This window comes from Oncorhynchus masou, chromosome 9, assembly GCF_036934945.1.
Source record: "Oncorhynchus masou masou isolate Uvic2021 chromosome 9, UVic_Omas_1.1, whole genome shotgun sequence".
In the NCBI taxonomy this organism is placed as follows: domain Eukaryota; kingdom Metazoa; phylum Chordata; class Actinopteri; order Salmoniformes; family Salmonidae; genus Oncorhynchus; species Oncorhynchus masou.
Window position 1 is genome coordinate 38,861,768 of NC_088220.1, and position 16,489 is coordinate 38,878,256.

A 16,489-nucleotide genomic window follows, 5' to 3' on the forward strand; every position below is an offset into this window, starting at 1 on the left:
GATTGGAGGCTATAACTCCATATTAATGCCCATGATTTTGAAATGAGATGTTCAATGAGCAGGTGTCCACATACCTTTGGTCATGTAGTGTATGTAGCCCTGTGTCATGGAACAAATTTTCCTAATTTTAGAGCCTTATCTTTTGCTTGAACAAGAAGAACCCCACCTTGTATATTTTAGCGTTCTGCCCTCCAGTGGTGTGAATGACTTAAGTAGTACTTTAAAGTATTTTTAAGTAGTTTTTTGGGGTATCTGTACTAGAGGTCGACCGATTTTATGTTTTCAGAACAATCGGTAATCAACATTTTTGGATGCCGATTATGGCCCATTACATTGCAATCCACGAGTAGACTGTGTGGCAGGCTGACCACCAGTTATGCGAGTGCAGCAAGGAGCCAAGGTAAGTTGCTAGCTAGAATTAAACTTATCTTATAAAAAACAATCCATCTTAACATAATCACTAGTTAAACTTGTAACTTGTCAACCATGTGTAGTTAACTAGCTTATTCTGCGTTGCATATAATCAATGCGGTGCCTGTTAATTTATCTTCAAATCACAGCCTACTTCGCCAAATGGGTGATGATTTACCAAATGCTCATTCATGTCATTCATGTCAGTGCAGCAGTTTGGGCCGCCTGGCTCGTTGCGAACTGTTTGAATACTATTTCTTCCTAACAAAGACCATAATTAATTTGCCAGAATTTTACATAATTATGACATGACATTGAAGGTTGTGCAATGTAACAGCAATATTTAGACTTTTTGATAAAGTTGATAAAATACGGAACAGTTTGATAAAATACGGAACGGTTCCGTATTTCACTGAAAGAATAAACATTTTTGTTTTCTAAATGATAGTTTCCGGATTTGACCATATTAATGATCTAATGCTCATATTTCTGTGTTTATTATATTATAATTAAGTCTATGATTTGATATTTGATAGAGCAGTCTGACTGAGCAGTGGTAGGCAGCAGCAGGCTCGTAAGCATTCATTCAAACAGCACTGTCACGCCCTGGTCAAAATATATTGTGTTTGTCTGCATTTATTTGGTTAGGCCAGGGTGTGACATGGGTTGTTTGTGGTGTGTTTTGTTTTGGGGGTGTGTAGTATTAGTCTATGGCTGCCTGAGGCGGTTCTCAATCAGTCAGGTGATTATTGTTGTCTCTGATTGGGAACCATATTTAGGCAGCCATATTCTTTGAGTATTTCGTGGGTGATTGGTCTCTGTGTTTGTTGTCACCAGATAGGCTGTATAGGTTTTCACGTTGCGTTTGTTGTTTTGTATTATTCGTTTTTCATTCGTCATTAAACATGTATCAAGAATACCACGCTGCATTTTGGTCCGACTCTCCTTCACCAGACGAAAGCTGTTACAGAATCACCCACCACAACGGGACCAAGCGGCGTGGTAACAGGCAACAGCAACAGCAGGAGAAACATAATAAGGATTTCTGGACTTGGGAGGAAATCCTAAATGGAGAAGGACCCTGGGCTCAGCCTGGAGAATATCGCCGCCCCAAAGAAGAACTGGAGGCGGGGAAAGCGGAGAGGCGCCGGTATGAGGAGGCAGCACGGTGATGCGGTTGGAAGCCCGAGAGTCAGCCCCAGAAATTTCTTGGGGGGGCTCAGGGAGAGTGTGGCGGAGTCAGACCTGAGCCAACTCTCCCTGTTTATCGTGAGGAGCCAAGGAGGAGACCAGAACCAGAGCCGGTGTTGGAGGTGAGCGAAGCAGAGACTGTGAAGGGTTAATGAGGAAATTGGAGGAGAGAGTAATGAGGGAGTTGCTGTGTTGGTGCTTTAAGCATGATATTCGCCCGACGGAACGTGTCGGGGATTTGATGGCACCTGGGTCAGCGCTCCATACTCGTCCTGAGGTGCGTGTTAGTCGGCTGGTTAAGATGGTGCCAGCCTCACGCACCAGGCCTCCTGTGCACCTTCCTAGCCTTACACGTCCTGTGCCAGCACTGCTCTCAAGATCTCCAGTACGCCTTCACGGTCTAGCCCATCCTGTGCCACCTTCACACACCAGCCCTCCGGTGGCAGCTCCCCGCACCAGGCTTCCTGTGCGTGTCCTCGGCCCAGTACCACCAGTGCCATCACCACTCATCAGACCTACAGTGCGCCTCGCCTCTCCAGCGCTGACGGAGCCTTCCTCCTCTCCTGCGCTGCCGGAGTCTCCCGCCTGTTCAGCGCTGCCGGAGCCTTTCTCCTCTACAGCGTTCCAGAGTCTCCCGCCTGTTCAGCGCAGCCAGAGCCTTCCTCCTCTCCTGCGGTGCTGGAGTCTCCCGCCTGTTTAGCGCAGCCAGAGCCTTCCTCCTCTCCTGCGCTGCCGGAGACTCCCGCCTGTTCAGCGCTGCCAGAAGCTTCCTCCTATACAGCGCTGCTGGAGTCTCCTGACTGTTCAGCGCAGCCAGAGCTGCCAGCCTGCATGGAGCAGCCAGAGCTGTCAGCCTGCATGGAGCAGCCAGAGCTGTCAGCCTGCATGGAGCAGCCTGAGCTGTCAGCCTGCATAGAGCAGCCTGAGCTGTCAGCCTGCATGGAGCAGCCTGAGCTGTCAGCCTGCATGGAGCAGCCAGAGCTGTCAGTCTGCATGGAGCAGCCAGAGCTGTCAGTCTGCATGGAGCAGCCAGAGCTGCCAGTCTGCATGGAGCAGCCAGAGCTGCCAGTCTGCATGGAGCAGCCAGAGCTGTCAGTTTGCAAGGAGCTGTCAGTCTGCAAGAAGCCGCCAGAGCTGTCAGTCAGCATGGAGCAGCAAGAGCTGCCAGTCAGCATGGAGCAGCCAGAGCCGCCAGTCAGCATGGAGCAGCCAGATCCGTCAGTCTGCCAGGATCCGCCAGTCAGCCAGACTCTTCCAGATCTGCCAGTCAGCCAGACTCTTCCAGATCTGCCAGTCAGCCAGACTCTTCCAGATCTGCCAGTCAGCCAGACTCTTCCAGATCTGCCAGTCAGCCAGACTCTTCCAGATCTGCCAGTCAACCAGACTCTTCCAGATCTGCCAGTCAACCAGACTCTTCCAGATCCGCCAGTCAGCCAGGATCTGCCAGAACCGCCAGCCAGTCAGGATCTGCCAGATCCAACTACCTGCCTGAGCTTCCTCTCAGTGCCGAGCTTCCTCTCAGTGCCGAGCTTCCTCTCAGTGCCGAGCTTCCTCTCAGTGCCGATCTTCCTCTCAATGCCGAGCTTCCCTCAGTGCAGAGCTTCACCTCAGTCCCGAGCTACCCCTCAGTCCCGAGCTGCCCCTCAGTCCCGAGCTGCCCCTCAGTCTCGAGCTGCCCCTCGGTCCAGTGGGTTTCTGGGTGAGGACTACTAGGCCATGGCCGGCGGCGAGGGTGGACTATCTTAGGACGCTAGGAGGAGGGACTAAGACATTGATAGAGTGGGGTCCACGTCCCGCGCCGGAGCTGCCACCATGGACAGATGCCCACCCGGTCCCTTCCCTCTTGTTTTGATGTGCGTCCGGGAGTCCGCACCTTAGGGGGGGGGTGGGGTTCTGTCACGCCCTGGTCGAAGTATATTGTTTGTCTGCATTTATTTGGATAGGCCAGGGTGTGACATGGGTTTTTTGTGGTGTGTTTTGTTTTGGGGGTGTCTAGTATTAGTCTATGGCTGCCTGAGGCGGTTCTCAATCAGAGTCAGGTGATTATCGTTGTCTCTGATTGGGAACCATATTTAGGCAGCCATATTCTTTGAGTATTTTGTGGGTGATTGTTCCTGTCTCTGTGTTTGTTGTCACCAGATAGGCTGTATAGGTTTTCATGTTCCGTTTGTTGTTTTGTATTATTCGTTTTTCATTCGTCATTAAACATGTATCAAGAATACCACGCTGCATTTTGGTCCGACTCTCCTTCACCAGACGAAAGCCGTTACAAGCACTTTCTTGAAGCACAGCGCTGTTTATTACCTCAAGCCTATAAACTCCTGAGATTAGGCTGGCGATACTGTAGTGCCTATAAGAACATCCAATAGTCAAAGGTATATGAAATACAACTTGTATAGAGAAATATTCCTATAATTCCTATAATAACTACAACCTAAAACGTCTTAACTGGGAATATTGAAGACTCATGTTTTTTAACTTTTACTTGAGTCAATTTCTATTAAGGTATCTTTACTTTTACTCAAGTCTGAGAATGGAGTACTCGTTCTACCACTGCCACCCTCCTAAACCTAACACTTTGTTAATTGCAGAATTCTCTCACCTGCTATATTTGGTTACACCTAAATATGACAGGACTGTTATTCTTGGAGAGCTAAACATTAATGCATGTTGCCCAAGTAATGTACTAGCTGGGGAGTATTTTAACCCGTTAGAATCCTTTGACTTTGCTATATGCCACAGGGCCTTCACACAACAAAGATCATACTCTTTATCTCAATAGTGATGTATGTGTATCTCTGACCATCTCAGTATTGTTTTGAAAATGCTTTCTTCTCCTAAAAATGTGTATGTCCCTCTAACATCATTCTTCACCACAACTGCTAATACATTTCCCAATGCTTTTTCATCATAACCTAATGATCCTGTTCTGTGTCATCACTGATGATTTTCTGAACATTTTCAATGACATGTCAGGCTACTTTAGACTGACACCAGTTAAAACCAAGAATAAACTGTCTGCCAGTATCACCTTGTTAAATGACCACACTTGTGCCTTTTAAAGTGTACTCAGAAAGGCTTCACGCAAATGGAAGCGCTGCAAACTTCAAGTATTCTATGACATAATGAAGGATCTGAGATATGATCTGTTAACAGCTTTTGTGTTTCTGCATAGAATAATCTACTGTCTACTGCTTCCCTGTTCTCCTTTGAGAAAATATCCTTTTGGGTCCCTCCTTGATGCTGTAGCTCACATGAAGACCACCTGTTGCCTCTTAATTTAGGATAGGGCAAAAAAACAGGGAAAATGCAGCGAGGCAAATAAAATAAAAATGATATCAAAATCAAACTTTCATTAAATCACACATGTAAGATACTCAATTAAAGCTACGCTCGTGAATCCAGCCAACATGTCAGATTTTAAAAAGGCTTTTTGGCGAAAGCATAAGAAGCTATTATCTGATGATAGTACAATAGTAAACAAAGAGGGTAGCATATTTCAACCCTGCAGGTGCTACACAAAACGCAGAAATAAAATATAAAACATGCATTACCTTTGACGAGCTTCTTTTGTTGGCACTCCAATATGTCCCATAAACATCACAATTGGTCCTTTTGTTCGATTAATTCCGTCCATATATACCCAAATGTCCATATATTTGACGCGTTTGATCCAGAAAAAAACAGCTTCCAAAAAACGTAACGTCACTACAAAATATTTCAAAAGTTGCCTATACACTTTGCCAAAATATTTCAAACCTACTTTTGTAATACAACTTACTACTTCTTCATGAATAACCTCAACCAAATTCCATAGACTGGTGACATCCAGTGGAATTTTGTTTTTGGAACGGTTAGTCCTCAGGGTTTTGCCTGCTACATAGGTTCTGTTATACTCACAGATATGATTCAAACAGTTTTAGAAACTCCAGAGTGTTTTCTATCCAAATCCAAAATACTAATAATATGCATATCTTATATTCCTGGCATGAGTAGCAGGAAGTTGAAATTGGGCACGCTATTTATCCAAAAGTGAAAATGCTGCCCCCTATACCTTAATAAGTTAAGACACGATCCCTACTGGAATACTGAAAGAGGTTATGCTTACTGTCGACCCCGAACATTCTATTGTAAATAGCTCCCTGATTTCTGTCTCCATTCCAACCTGTTTTAAAACCGCTCTGGTTCAACATCTCCTTAAAAAGCCCAATCTCGACCCTCTTCACATCATTTTTTTAAATCCGATATTGTAGAAAAAGTTGTTTTCACACAATCGGTGGCTTATTTGCATATAAATAACTTATCTGAAAATTCCAGTCAAGCTTCCACTCACTTCACAGCAGAGAAACGTATTATTTTGAAGGTCAGTAATGACCTTCTGTTGGCCGTCTATCTATGTGGCAGACGTTTCTCAGTGAGCATTGGCGGTTTTGTATCGTCCCCAGCTCCTATTCACTATGGTGTCCCTCAGGTGTAAATTCTGGGCCCCCTCCTGTTTTCGCTGTACATGCTTCCCCTTGGTGACGTCATCTGCAATCATATCATTCAGCTTCACTGCTATGCGGATGACACAACGTTTTATTTACCAGTCAGACCCAGTGACCAAGCTGGCATACAGTAGCTACCCTTCACAAGTGTCTTCCTGACGTCGAATGTCTGACAATTTTCTCCAGCTCAGTGATAAGAAATCAGAGGTTGTTTTTATTTGGCCCCCTCCTTGATAGAACCCAGATTGTGAATAACCTTGGTCGTTTGTCCATCAATGTAAAGCCTACAGCCAGAAACGTTGGTGTCTTCTTTGACCCCGACGTAAACCTTTAGCTGCATGTAAAGAGGATTGTTCAGTCCTGTTTTTATCATCTAAGAAGTATAGCTAAAGTCAAGTCTTTTGTTTTATCTCAGTCACTGATCTGGAGAATGTTGTACAGGCTTTTATTTCCTCACCCCTAGATACGTGTAAATCATTGTATACATGTCTCAGTCAGAAATCACTTCATCGTCCACAGTTCAAAATGCTGCAGCACAGCTTTTAACAGGTACCAGAAAATCTAACCATATCAAACCCCATTTTAGCTTCTCTACACTGGCTACCAGTCACTTTTTTTGAGAATACATTTTAAAATTGTATTAATCATGTTTCAGGCTTGGTTCACCCCCATCCTGTATCTCTGATCTTTAATCCCCCTATGAACCAGGATGCAGCCTGAGATCCTCTGGCAAGGCACTGTTGACCATTACAAAGTCTAGTTTGAAAACTAAACGAGGGCCACTAGACTTTGGAATGGTCTGCCAGAGGAGGAGATCAGGCTTGCAGATTCAGTGCCTATTTTTAAATCCCATCTGAAGACACACTTTTATAAAGATGATTTTAATGTATGATTTCAATGAATGAATTCATGTATAATTAATATTTTTTCCATTCTCCTTCTTCCTGTCTTCGTTTCTATTGTTATGTATTTTTATTACATTGTTTTATAATACATTTTAAGCAATTTGTTACTTATATTGAAAGCGCTATACAAATGTTGTTGTTATTGTTTTTATCATTATTATATTCACCCATCCTCTACCTCTAGTGCTTCTGGGAGTCTCCCAGGAAACGATCTCCAGGTAGTCTTCCGTAGCTTAACATGCACACGGTGTCATTAAAATATGTTGATGGTTGTAAAGCAAAGTTTCAGTTGATCAGTTTCAGTAGAGAAAAGGTAGGGGTGTCTGATACACCTGTCTTCGGGCTTCCAGCTGAGCCAAGACAGAAATGTAAGTGTGGTATTTCGGGATGAGTGGAAAAGGTTGGTATTTAACACTTGAGCAGCACATCAGGGATTCCCATCACTCACTCTCCCCTTGGGGTTGTTGCGGATTCGTTTTATTCTTTCTTCCCACGTCTGTCCCCATTTTACCGAAATCCTCACCAGTGAAAATCTGCCCTTTGCATGTTCTACACTTAACGGTAGCGGCTAATCAGTGTCTAAATGAACGTCTACCTCAGATATATATATGTATCACACACACACACAACCAAGTTGTGTCCAAAATAATAAAATAAAGTGTGAGAGTGAGTCAGTGAGAGGAGATCTGTTTTATTGAGGGGAGTTCATGCATGGAATGGCTTATGGGTGGGGTTTGAGAGGTGGTGGTGGTGCTGTGGTGGGTGTGAGTGTGGGCTTTTGAAGATTAAGCGGGCGGATTAGTGTTATCTGAGCTTCTCATCTCCCCCCTCTCTGTTTGTCCAGGTCGACAGAAATACAGAGGGAGAGACTTACCAACAGCGTAAAGCGGAATATCCCAAAGCGATCATCTCAGGAGAGAACGGGGGAGGACACAGTATGCAGGCAGCATGGAACAGGTGAAGGAGCAGCGGCCCTTCTGCTCGCTCTCCAAGAGCCAGAGAGACCGGGAGAGAGACCACGAAAGGGAGCAGGATCTGGAGCTGCGTTACACTGCATCATCGACAGACAGAGAAGGGGCTTGCCGGGTGCCTACACAGAAGTCCTACAGCTCTAGCGAGACGCTGCAGGCCTACGACCATGACCCCGCCCGGCTGCTATTCTCAGGCCGAGTCAAGGAGAAGGCCTATCAGGAGACCAGTGACTACGGCAGGCCTGGTCAGTACAGTCACAGCTCTATTCCAATGATATGAAATTATTGCAATACGCCCATAATATGCTTAATAATGGCCGTATTGTATAGATATAATTTGTTTAGATGAGATTTGATTCAGATTTCATGTTTATTTTTTTAAACATAATTTACTTGAACACATGGAGTTTGGTAAAAAAAATGTAGGAATATAAATTCATTGTCTACAGTTTAGCTCATTGACATAGAAAATATTTTTGATACTGTATTAGTAAGTCTGATGTTTTGTCTTAGGTAAAGTACCCCATGGGTTTCTTTAAACTGGTGGTGGTCTTTATCTTCTTGTATGATCAATTTACCACCATTCATAGCTTGTCTCTTGAGTTTTTTTTATTAATCCATGCTGAAAAGTAGAGCTCTTTTTCGATCTGTGCTTGAACTATGTACACATCCAAACAAAATTATCACACTCCACTTCACATACCAATGATAATTACCCATTAAACTACTGAGCAAATAACCCAGCTTTTAAATTGGTTGCTGGCAATTGGCAGGAAATGTTCATAATAAGAATAAAGTGTTATAGCCGATTCTTGATGATCTATGAACAGATCATAATTAATGACATATTTCTCATACATTCCTGCTAATTGGCGCCAGCTGGAAATTAATAGCATTCTAATTAGGCTGTGGGACGAATGTTAGTTTTCCCTTTATTTCTAGATCAAGTTAGGACTTTTAGTGAAAAGGTAATGAGCGATTGGACTTATTATCACCTCAATGCTAATTCAGTTGGAGCACGATTGCAAAATTAGTACTTTGTGTTTGAACATGTCCTTGTTCAAATGTAAATCACAACTCCAAATACTGAACGATTCAGTTTAATTAGAAATTATTATGTGAAATGTTTTGCATTTTAAAGTATTTATTTGTTTAGAAAAAGTCCACAACTTGGACTTTAATAAAAACCTAAAACTATACATTTGACTTATTATCCTAAGGAAGTTTAAAACATCACATAGAATATTGTCAATGTATCTTATTGCTCCGTTGCAGTTTTTACCTTACAATGTTCTTTGTCAATTTCACTTGTTTGTACCGGAATAACTGTTAAACTAAATATAAATGCAAGAAACTGATTTTTGTAAATTATTTTATTAATTGCTATTTTACTTATATTAGTCTTACTACTTGCATTGTCTGCAATGGTATTTTTTAAATTAATATGGGTAAAATACACGTGTGTAATCTTATGCAGCATGAATTTACATTTTCAAACATTCAGCAAGAAGAATAAAAAATACAAATATAAATGGAAACTTTGACTGTATATTCTCCCCAAAATACCTTTTAGAAAATAATTACAGTGAACAATAATTTATATTACTTGGTATATTTGAATTTTGTCCACACATTTATAAATGTTACTTTGGTAGATTTTTTCTGTTTACTTCAGACCACATTTTGTATTTACTCAATCCAGCATTGACAGTGTAAATTTCCATCCATCTGTTTTTCGCTTTTTGTTTCTATGTTAATTCCTCACTTTAAGTTCAGATTTACAAACGATTAAGAAGACACAGAACCGTGAATCTGTTACAATTTACGATTTAGGTAGTTGAGTGGTATCATCTTTTCCTTGAGTACTGTGGAATGTTGTATTCAGACGGTTTGTTTTAGGTTCAAGTGTAAGGTCAGTCCTGGTAATCTTCAAAGCAACAAAAGTCCTATTTACTTCTATCTTAAAGTGGAACTGACAGCATTTTAGCAACATTGACTCTTATTAAAGTCATGTTCATATACACCCCCAGGAAGAACATTACACCTTTTTAAATGTTTTCTGGCAAGTGAGTAATTACATATAGTCATTTTCACAAATTCTTAAGTCAATCAGATGTATTAAAACCCATTTTACATCAGCCAATGTCACAAAATGCTATACAGAAACCCAGCCTTAAACCCAAACAGCAAGCAATGCAGATGTAGAAGCACGGTGGCTAGGAAAAGCTCCCTAGAAATTCAGTGACCTAGGAAGAAACCTGGAGAGGAATCAGGCTCTGAGGGGTGGCCGGTCCTCTTCTGGCTGTGTCGTGTGGAGATTATAACAGTACATGGCTAAGATGTTCAAACGTTCATAGTTGACCAACCGGGTCAAATAATAATAATCACAGTGGTTGTAGAGGGTGAAACAGGTCAGCACCTCAGGAGTAAATGTCAGTTGGCTTTTCATAGCCGATCATTCAGAGTCAGAGTGTCGAAAACAGCAGGTCAGGGACAAGGTAGCACGTCCGGTGAATAGGTCAGGGTTCCATAGCCACAGGCAGAACAGATGAAACTGGAGCAGCAGCACAACCAGGTGGACTGGGGACAGCAAGGAGTCATCAGGCCAGGTAGTCCTGAGGCATGGTCCTAGGGCTCAGGTCCTTGGAAAGAAGAGAAAGAGAGAGAGAATTTGAGTGATCCTACTTAAATTAACACAGGACACCGGATAAGACAGGATAAATACTCCAGATATAACACGGACCCTAGCCCCCGACACAAGCTATTGCAGCATAATTATGTTTGGGAATTACATTTACTAAGGCATTTGTGAGTGGAAAAGTGGCAGTGCATTTGGACAATTAATAGACATCTCATGTCCAAGACCGGAGTCTACGCAGTATCACATTGGTGTAAAGGATCGGGAGACAGCCGCAGGAATGCGTAATGGGGTTTTTTATGGACCCAAATTACAGCGTGCCATGTAAAGGCACGGGGACGAAGACCAAACAAACACGTATACAAAACACAGGGTTGAAATCCAAACAAAAGAGCGAGGAGTACGTCGAATAAATACACTGGGCGCACAATGATACCACATGGGAAGAAACCCAGAATCATCTGCACAATACAAGTGGCACGAAAGCCAAAACGACACAGATCAGGTACTCACACGACCAACAGACAATTGTAAAAAGAATCGGCAAGACCATGGTGAACAAAGGGCACTTTTATACAATTACTAATCATGGAAATGGGGACAAGGTGTGCGTAATGACACATTTCCGGAGGTGTCCGTGACACGCAGAACAGTGCGCCATAGCCAATCAGAGCAAGAGTAGGCCTTTTTGCAAACAAGGCATTTGCTACTCAGGTCTGCCATCATTTTACAGGTACCTGCAACAGCACGACTTTAGAACGCATTCGCCAAAGCCACAGAATACACCTTAATGGAGTTTTGCGAATATATAAATACAGTGGGAGTCCTCTTACATTTACATTTACATTTAAGTCATTTAGCAGACGCTCTTATCCAGAGCGACTTACAAATTGGTGAATTCACCTTCTGACATCCAGTGGAACAGCCACTTTACAATAGTGCATCTAAATCATTTAAGGGGGGGGGGTGAGAAGGATTACTTATCCTATCCTAGGTATTCCTTGAAGAGGTGGGGTTTCAGGTGTCTCCGGATGTGCATTTGGGAATGTTACAGTCCTATTGATCGAACAACCGTGAAAAGATAGGCTCTCTCTCACTCAGTTATGCACATCAACAACAACAAGATCAAGGACTAATGCTAGACAGAACAAGATGAGCTAAAATATAACGTAGGAACATTTAGATGAATTCTCACTTGTTCAGCTTGTCAAAATTGCACTAATAAACAATGGGGCATTGTAGCTTACTTGTCCTTCTGCAGCTTGCCTGGAGGTAAATTAATTATTGTCTCAACCAAACTCCCAAGCTAACTGGCTAAAGTTCCTCTGCCCAGTGTCTGTATTCTTTTGCCCATTTTAATATTTTATTTTCATTGGGCAATCTGAGATATGACATCCCGGAGTCGCCTCTCCACTGTTGACGTTGAGACTGGTGTTTTGAGGGTACTATTTAATGAAGCTGCCAGTTGAGGACTTGTGAGGCGTCTATTTCTCAAACTAGACACTCTAATGTACTTGTCCTCTCTTCTGATTTGATACAGTTTGCGCTATTCTGTGAATGGAGTATTACACAGCGTTGTACGAGATCTTCAGTTTCTTGGCAATTCCTCGCATGGGATAGACTTAATTTCACAGAACAAGTTTCAGAAGAAAGGTCTTTGTTTCTGGCTATTTTGAGCCTGTAATCGAACCCATAATTGCAGATGCTCCAGATTCTCATCTACAGTGCCTTGCAAAAGTATTCATCCCCCTTTGTCTTTCCTATTTTGTTGCATTACAACCTGGAATTAAAATAGATTATTTTTTTGTATAATTTGATTTACACAACATGCCTACCACTTTGAAGATGCAAAATAGTTTTTATTGTGAAACAAACAAGAAATACGACAAAAACACTGAAACTCTTGAGCATGCATAACTATTCACCCCCTCAAAGTCAATACTTTGTAGAGCTACCTTTTTCAGCAATTACAGCTGCAAAGTCTCTTGGGGTATGTCTTTATAAGCTTGGCATACTTTCGCAAGCCTCTGTATTCTAAAGAAGGACAGTTATATTGCTTCTTTAATCAGGACAACAGTTTTCAGCTGTGCTAACATAATTGCAAAAGGGTTTTCTAAAGATCAATTCGCCTTTTAAAATGATGAACTTGGATTAGCTAACACAACGTGCCATTAGAACACAGGAGTGATGGTTGCTGATAATTGGCCTCTATACGCCTATGTAGATATTCCATTAGAAATCAGCCGTTTCTAGCTACAATACTCATTTACACATTAAAATTGTCTACATTGTACTTCTGATCAATTTGATGTTATTTTTATGGACCAAAAAAATGCTTTAAAAATCAAGGAAACTTCTAAGTGACCCCAAACTTTTGAACGGTAGTGTACATAGCGCATTGATGTGAATCTCACTGCTTCTCTCTCATTTAGCTATTTGCGCCTTACAGATTGTGGTTGTTGTGGATGGTTGTTCACAAATCTAAATGTGTATTTGAACCCAATAATGGTTGAATTCAAGAAGTTTAAGTTGCTTATCAATCATTGTTTTTGAAACATGTGCACAGCCGTTGAAATATACACTCTTGCAACAGCTGCATAGTGCAGTTCCCAGCCTGTGGAATAAAAGTTAGGCTTTTTTTGCTCATTCTAAATCATGTTGATAAAAAAAATATATTTTGTAAAAAAATAGTTAAGACATCAAAACTCATAGGGAATCATGTAGTAACCTAACAACTGTTAAACAAATCAAAATATATTTAATATTCTTCAAAGTAGCAAAGCTGTCATCAAGACAATGGGTGGCTACTTTGAAGAATCTAAAATCTAACATATATTTTCATTTGTTTAACACTTATTTTGGTTACTACATGATTCCATATCTGTTATTTCATATTTTAGATGTCTTCACTATTATTTTAAAATAAAGAAAAACCCTTGAATGAGTAGGTGTGTTCAAACTTTTGACTGGTACTGTATATCCATTGATTCTTGAAGAATATAACCTATACATACCTCATGAGCTTAGTTCAAATGTCCTACTGAATGAGAACCCAAAATAAGCTTGTGTTTTCCCGATGTTTGTAAACATTGCAAATGTAAACAAACACTGTATAGCCTCATAACATGGTTAAAACAATACTTTTGATATCATTGATGGTCAGTCCTCGCATCCATAGCTCTTTTTCTTAATCTGAGAGTGGTTACATTTCTCCAGGCCCATCCCTCAGCTTTTTGTCAAAACAGAGGCCGGGCGGCCGTTTTGTTATTATTTTATCTGTGTATTTGCCCTTTAAACAGCTGCATATGATCAAGATATCAATAGTGCTCAAAGCATGCCATTCCATGAGTGCAGCATTAATTTTTCAACTCGAATCAATAAGCACAATCGTCCTCCATGACAACCAAATCATAAACAGTAGGGCTGGCTAATAAGTCCTTAGTTTTGGGGTTATGCTCAGGTAATACAATTTGGCTAATCTATACTTCTGTATTTCTAAATCCTATTCTTGAAATCAAGGGGTAAAACATTTATTGTAATGACTTGAATTCTGATAGACTGGTTTTTAATGTAAAGATATAATTTAATATTTTTTTAATTATTATTATTATTATTATTATTATTATTATTATATGTAGTAGAAAGTGATGTGTTAGTAGAAGCCCGCATAACCAATCCATAAAGTAAAATGTAACATCTATATATGGCCAGCTATGTAAACTTTAAGATTGATTTATCCTGCAATAGATGTTGTACAATTGGAAACATACATGTTTGTCTTCTTCTAATGCCTTTTAAAGGGAATGTAATCTAAAAGTAACTGAATGTAATCAGAATATGTTACTGAGTTTAGGTAATCCAAAAGTTATATTACTGATTACAATTTTGGACAGGTAACTAGTAACGGATTACATTTAGAAGTAACGTACCCAACCCTGCCTACTGCCCTTCTAAGAACAGTCACACAATTTGAAAGCTATACACCGTGGCAGATATTCTGGGTTTAGGATTGGGGTTTGATAATATTGTTAAAATATCAGGCAGCTATTTAAAAACGCATTTGTTTTTGATTTTACAGGACAGGGCTTCTCCCTGAGGCAACTTGGGATATGTGAGCCCTCCACACGCAGAGGCCTAGCCCTCTGCCCTGAAACGGGCCTCTCACACCCCCTTGGTCGCTACTCCAAAAGAACTTTCCCCACAGAAAATCATGAGCCCACATCCCCGGAACGTACCATGGCTCTCTGGGGAAGGGGTGCCAAGTCAGGCCAAAGCTCGTGCCTGTCGAGTCGCTCCAACTCAGCCCTTACCATCACAGACACGGACATTGACAATAAGTCGGACAACGAAATCGGTAAGTCTGCTAAACCGTTATTTGTTAAATGTGAGACACCTACCTCCTGCTTTGTGGAGATATTGTTTAAGTACGAAGTAAAAAACAAAAAAAACAAACAAATGTTCATCCTAGTCAGCAGTGTGTTATAGTCTTGCATTGGTGCTCAGGAAAACATTCATTTGTGGAAGCGATGTATGGTGGGTTCTGATTGGTTCAAGTTGTATTTGGAAGGGCTTTTGTGGATAAGAATTTGGTCTACCAATTGAGTGGTTGGTAGTCACCTGGCCCTCTCCACAGGGAAGTAGGGGAGTTTTGTAAAGTTTCCCTATGGGCTAGCGTGTAATCAAAGATAGCTTTGTAAAGAGTCGGTCAGAGATTTCTCTTAGAAATTCCACAGTGGTTGAACGAGAACACACAATAGCTGATTAAGTAGGTTCAATGGTTTGAAGTGCAATGATCTTGCTCGAAACCCGAAACTTGAGACTGTGGTATTCATTTGAAGAGATCTTCTGTGCATCGAATGCGGGGTAAACAAGTATATTGTTTGTTGGAACTGGTGGAACTGACTACTTTGCAGATATGAAACAAACAGACAGTAATATCAGTCAAACAATATCAAATTCCCAGTTTATGCTGCAAAACCAACTTTGTAAGAGGTTTTAAAATAGGTTATATTTCACTCAAAATTCCATGACTTAGAGCAAGGCATTGTTAGCAGAATAGATGGATGGAGCTCAATACATTATTAATATAATTCCCCAATACATTTCATGGTAGTCCAAAATATATTTCTATCAGGTTGTAAATCACAACTGGCCTGGAACATTTTTTGCTGCCTCCACTCATTCGGGATGCACTGTTTCAGTTTCATTGACTCAATATCAAGTCATTGACATTGATATACAAGTAGTTAGGAAAGCTAAAGCTAGCTTTTTCAAACAAAAATTTGCATCCTGTAGCACAAACTCAAAAACGTTATGGGACACTGTAGTCCATGGAAAATAAGAGCTCCTCCTCCCAGCTGCCCACTGCACTGTGGCTAGGAAACACTGTCACAACCGATAAATACACGATAATTGAGAATTTCAATAAGCATTTTTCTGCGGCTGGCCATGCTTTCCACCTGGCTACCCCGACCCCGGTCAACTGCCCTGGATCCCCCACAGCAACTCACCCAAGCCTCCCCCATTTCTCCTTCACCCAAATCCAGATAGCTGATGTTCTTGAAAGAGCTACAAAATCTGGACCCCTACAAATCAGCCGGGCTAGACAATCTGGACCTTCTCTTTTTAAAATGATCTCCCGAAATTGTTGCAAAATTGTCCCCTGTTGCTAGCCTGTTCAATCTCTCTTTTGTATCGTCTAAGATCCCCAAAGATTGGAAATCTGCCGCGGGCATCCCCCTCTTCGAAGGGGGAGACATTTTAGACCCAAACTGTTACAGACCTATATCTATCCTACCCTGCCTTTCTAAGGTCTTCGAATGCCAAGTTAACAAACAGATCACCGACCATTTCGAATCCCACTGAATCCCGCTGACTGCCTCGCCT

The 16,489-nt window shown here is 41.5% G+C and overlaps 1 protein-coding gene across 3 annotated transcripts in view; it reads left to right on the plus strand.

Moving 5' to 3' along the window:
• Window positions 1–14,824: 14,824 nt before the first annotated feature.
• LOC135545978 (teneurin-3-like) overlaps window positions 14,825–16,489 on the plus strand; it is a 162,506-nt gene continuing 160,841 nt past the window's right edge. For all 3 annotated transcript variants that reach the window (XM_064973998.1, XM_064974000.1, XM_064974001.1), the window contains exon 1: window positions 14,825–14,957. In XM_064973998.1, coding sequence (XP_064830070.1) covers window positions 14,840–14,957 — 118 coding nt within the window. In that variant the 5' untranslated portion in view covers window positions 14,825–14,839. The remainder of the gene's footprint in view (window positions 14,958–16,489) is intronic.